Source organism: Tarenaya hassleriana, unplaced genomic scaffold, assembly GCF_000463585.1.
Source record: "Tarenaya hassleriana unplaced genomic scaffold, ASM46358v1 Cleome26, whole genome shotgun sequence".
Lineage (NCBI taxonomy): Eukaryota > Viridiplantae > Streptophyta > Magnoliopsida > Brassicales > Cleomaceae > Tarenaya > Tarenaya hassleriana.
In genome coordinates this window covers 2,213,810-2,217,409 of record NW_010965869.1, presented here as the reverse complement: position 1 = coordinate 2,217,409, position 3,600 = coordinate 2,213,810, and the positions used below count along the sequence as shown (strand labels likewise).

The 3,600-nt window shown below is 35.4% G+C and overlaps 1 protein-coding gene across 1 annotated transcript in view; it reads left to right on the top strand.

The window, feature by feature from the left end:
* The first annotated feature begins 2,432 nt into the window (after positions 1-2,432).
* The window catches only part of LOC104817017 (NAD-dependent malic enzyme 2, mitochondrial-like), a 4,949-nt gene continuing 3,781 nt past the window's right edge, over positions 2,433-3,600 (top strand). Inside the window, exons 1-3 of the mRNA XM_010546075.2 lie at positions 2,433-2,814; positions 3,075-3,171; positions 3,394-3,512. Coding sequence (XP_010544377.1) covers positions 2,674-2,814; positions 3,075-3,171; positions 3,394-3,512 — 357 coding nt within the window. The 5' untranslated portion in view covers positions 2,433-2,673. The remainder of the gene's footprint in view (positions 2,815-3,074; positions 3,172-3,393; positions 3,513-3,600) is intronic.

Sequence of the window (3,600 nt, the reverse complement as noted above, 5' to 3'; positions counted from 1 at the left end):
AAAAAATATATATATATATATATATATATATATATATATATATATATATATAAATGGATGATGGATGGGAGTATTAGATAGTAAGATAAAACAAAAATTGATTCTGAATGGCGCTCATTGGACAGCAAGGCAATGCAGCTGACTGATTTTGCTTTAGATGTTATGGGACATGAAACATCTCTGACACTGATGGCTCTGCCAGAGGATTGGCGGCCTTGAGGAGACGCGGCGAAGGCGAAGACCAACTGGATGGTTTTCTCGTAATATTCTCGAATATGAGTATTCCTCTTTTTTATCTAGAAAACATTACACGATGCATATACAGCAATTGGACCGAGGTGGAAGGGGGGAAGACGCGGATATACGTGGCGGAGATCCGACTGTTACTGTGTCAAATGCCATCGTCGCCAATATGGGAGGAAAGGGCTTCTCAACCGTCCACGTGTACACCCACCACACGGTACCATATTCCCCGTTACTTGTTTACACATTCCCATATTTACCCTTCTTGCCCGTTTTCCCCCTTGGGCAGCTCTCTCTTTTATTTGGAAGGTAGTATATAGGGGTGTAAAATGGGCGGGTCGGGCCGGGTTCGGGTCAGGTTCAATTCGGGTCTAGATTTTTTGGGTCGGGTCGGTCCGTCCATTTATTTTTCGGGTCTAGGATCGATGGTCTGGAGCCTGGCCCTACAGGGTTTCGGGTGGGTTCAGGCCGTGCTTCGGGCTTTTTATTAAATAAAAATAATTTTTTGCGATAATAATAATAATAATAATAATAATAATAATAATAATAATAATAATAATAATAATAATAATAATAATAATAATAATAATATGAAACATTCAACAAAAATATTTTTAAAACCGATAACAACAAAGTCATTTAGTTCACAAATAAAAATATAATTAAAAAAATTATCTAATTGTTCAATTCTCCAACACCACAACATGCGATTAAAAACTTTTAAACGTGATAAAAAAATAACAAATATAATATAAAAAGAAATTCTATGATGTAATTAATTTAAAACCTATAGAAAAAAATCAATATGTTCATATACAAACAAAGGTTTAAAAATATATATATTTAAAAACTTCTACCTTTTCTAAAATGTAAACTTATATATATATATATAATGTAATATGGTTAAGAAATTCAAAATTCCGTCACTTTAAAAAGTTTAACTCGAACCAAGATATAAAGTTCATCATTTGGTTCAAATATATATATATATATATATATATATATATAGGCACACATATTTATAAGTATAGAGAGGTAAAACTTTGGTTTAGAAAAAAAGGTTAGAAAAAAAAATTAACAGGCCTCAAGCCCGACCCGAGACCCGACTGGTCCGGTCCGACCGGCCCGTAGCCCATTTGGTCCGAGGTCCGAAAGCTCGAAGTTTAATGAGCCTACATTTTTTAGGCTCATGTCCTTATAATTTTTGGGCGGGCTCGGACCGAGTTTCGGGTTCCGGACTTAATTGACATCCCTAGTAGTATATATGATATATCCACTATATTCCCTACGTATCTTTTTTTCCACTTCAATTTTATTGTTCTAAATTTGGATAAGTTCCATAAGTCATAAAACTGAAAATATTATTTCATCTATTTTTTGTTTAATAAATAATTTTTTCAATTTAAAATAAGTTTTATTAAGAACTTCGAATTTGTCAAAAAATTATCACTCGAATTTTGATCATTGTTGATTTTTATTCTTAATATTTTGCATGACTGTTTACGTTATACACGTATTCTTTTACCGCATCACCAATTATATATATATATATATATACATATATGATATATCTATATATAATATACATATATAAACACATACATATATCAATATAAGTATTTTTTATTTTTTTTAAATCTATCGTGATAAAAAAATGATGAGATGTATGGCGTAAATTGCTATATAAAATATTGTTTAACGGATTAAAATTAAACGTCGATCAAAATTTAAAGTAATAGTATTTTGCAAATTCGATTTTTTAAATATATTTTTTTTAAATTGAAGATTTAGTCGTGAAACTGAAGGTAGAAGATCTAGTTTTAGGTTTTGTACAAATCGAAAATCTTTTTTTATAAGATTGACCCATTAAAATAACAATTGAAATAATCAAAATTTCCATTATTTCCTCGAATACATCTGGTTCATTAACGCATGTCATAATTGCGAACTGCCATACGAAATATCGCAGAATAATATTGGTTCTGACAAAGGAATTATTCCAATAATTTTAACTCCAAAAAAAAGGAATAATTCCAACAACGACGCATGGAAACCATTGAAAGAAAAAAGAAAAAACGTGGAAACCCTCGTAAGTTACCCTTTGACCCCTGACCGAATCCCCCGGGCAGCGCCTCTTCTTTCAGACGGTCTCTTATTACACACGAATGGAAAAATTCTAAAACCCAATTTTGTTATAAAAAAAAAAACATGTTTATGTCACAGTGGAAGAGATCAAAGATACCGAAACTGTGTATAAATTTTGAGCCAAAGGACCAATTTTTTTCTTCGTTGTCTTCTTCTTTGTCTATGCATTCTGGAAATTGAGGGTTTTGGCCGAAAACAGGGAAAGGGTCCGAGGACTTAGGCGTCGTTGGATTGCTAATTTCTTCGGCAATTCAATATCGGTATTGTCTTGTCGAATCGTGAGTGATGATGTGGAGGAGTGTTGCGAGATTCGCGTCGGTGGCTAGGACCGGCGGATCACGGCGGTGCTTGTCGACGGCGATTCCCGGGCCTTGCATTGTCCACAAGCGTGGCGCCGATATTCTTCATGATCCCTGGTTCAACAAGGTTGAGTTTCTTTACTGCCTTTTCTAGGGTGGTTTTCAGCTCTTTTTTTTTTGTTTCTATTTGATTTGTTTGACCAGGGTTGTAGCTTGATGATCCCTAAACCCTGCTGTTATGTACTGATTTCTATGTATTGGATTTGATGAGTAATAGATGGCATCTCATTTAGAAGAGATTGATTATGGTCTCTGAACTTTGTCAAGTAGAGTCTCAGTTTATGACTTGCTGTCTCCGTGTATGTGATTGTGGAATTTGGAGTGCAGGATACAGGCTTTCCTTTGACTGAGCGAGACAGATTGGGGCTCCGGGGCCTGCTTCCGCCTCGTGTGATATCCTTCGAGCAGCAATATGCCCGTTTCAGTGAGTTTAATCTAACCATCTTAATGATCATTACCTCTTTCGGTGTTGTGACAATGCCCGTCTTTCACGGGTTATGATCAGATATTGGCTCGAGTAATCCTGACTATTGAGTCTTTGTTGCGTTTCGTTAATGCAAATCTTCGGCTTGAGAGCATTCTCTCTTTGCTCTTTGTTGTTCGCCAATTGACATTGTGACACTAACACTTTTGGTTTAAATGGCAGTGGAGTCTTTTCGATCCCTAGAGAGAAATACACAGGGGCAGCCAGAGAATGTTGTATCATTAGCGAAATGGAGGATTTTGAATCGATTGCATGACCGTAACGAGACTTTGTACTACCGAGTAAGTTGGTGTAGCTTGTTTCAAGTGTTAAAACGCGATAAACAATATGACATACTCAGATGAATTGGAACCCCCCCCCCCCCACCAT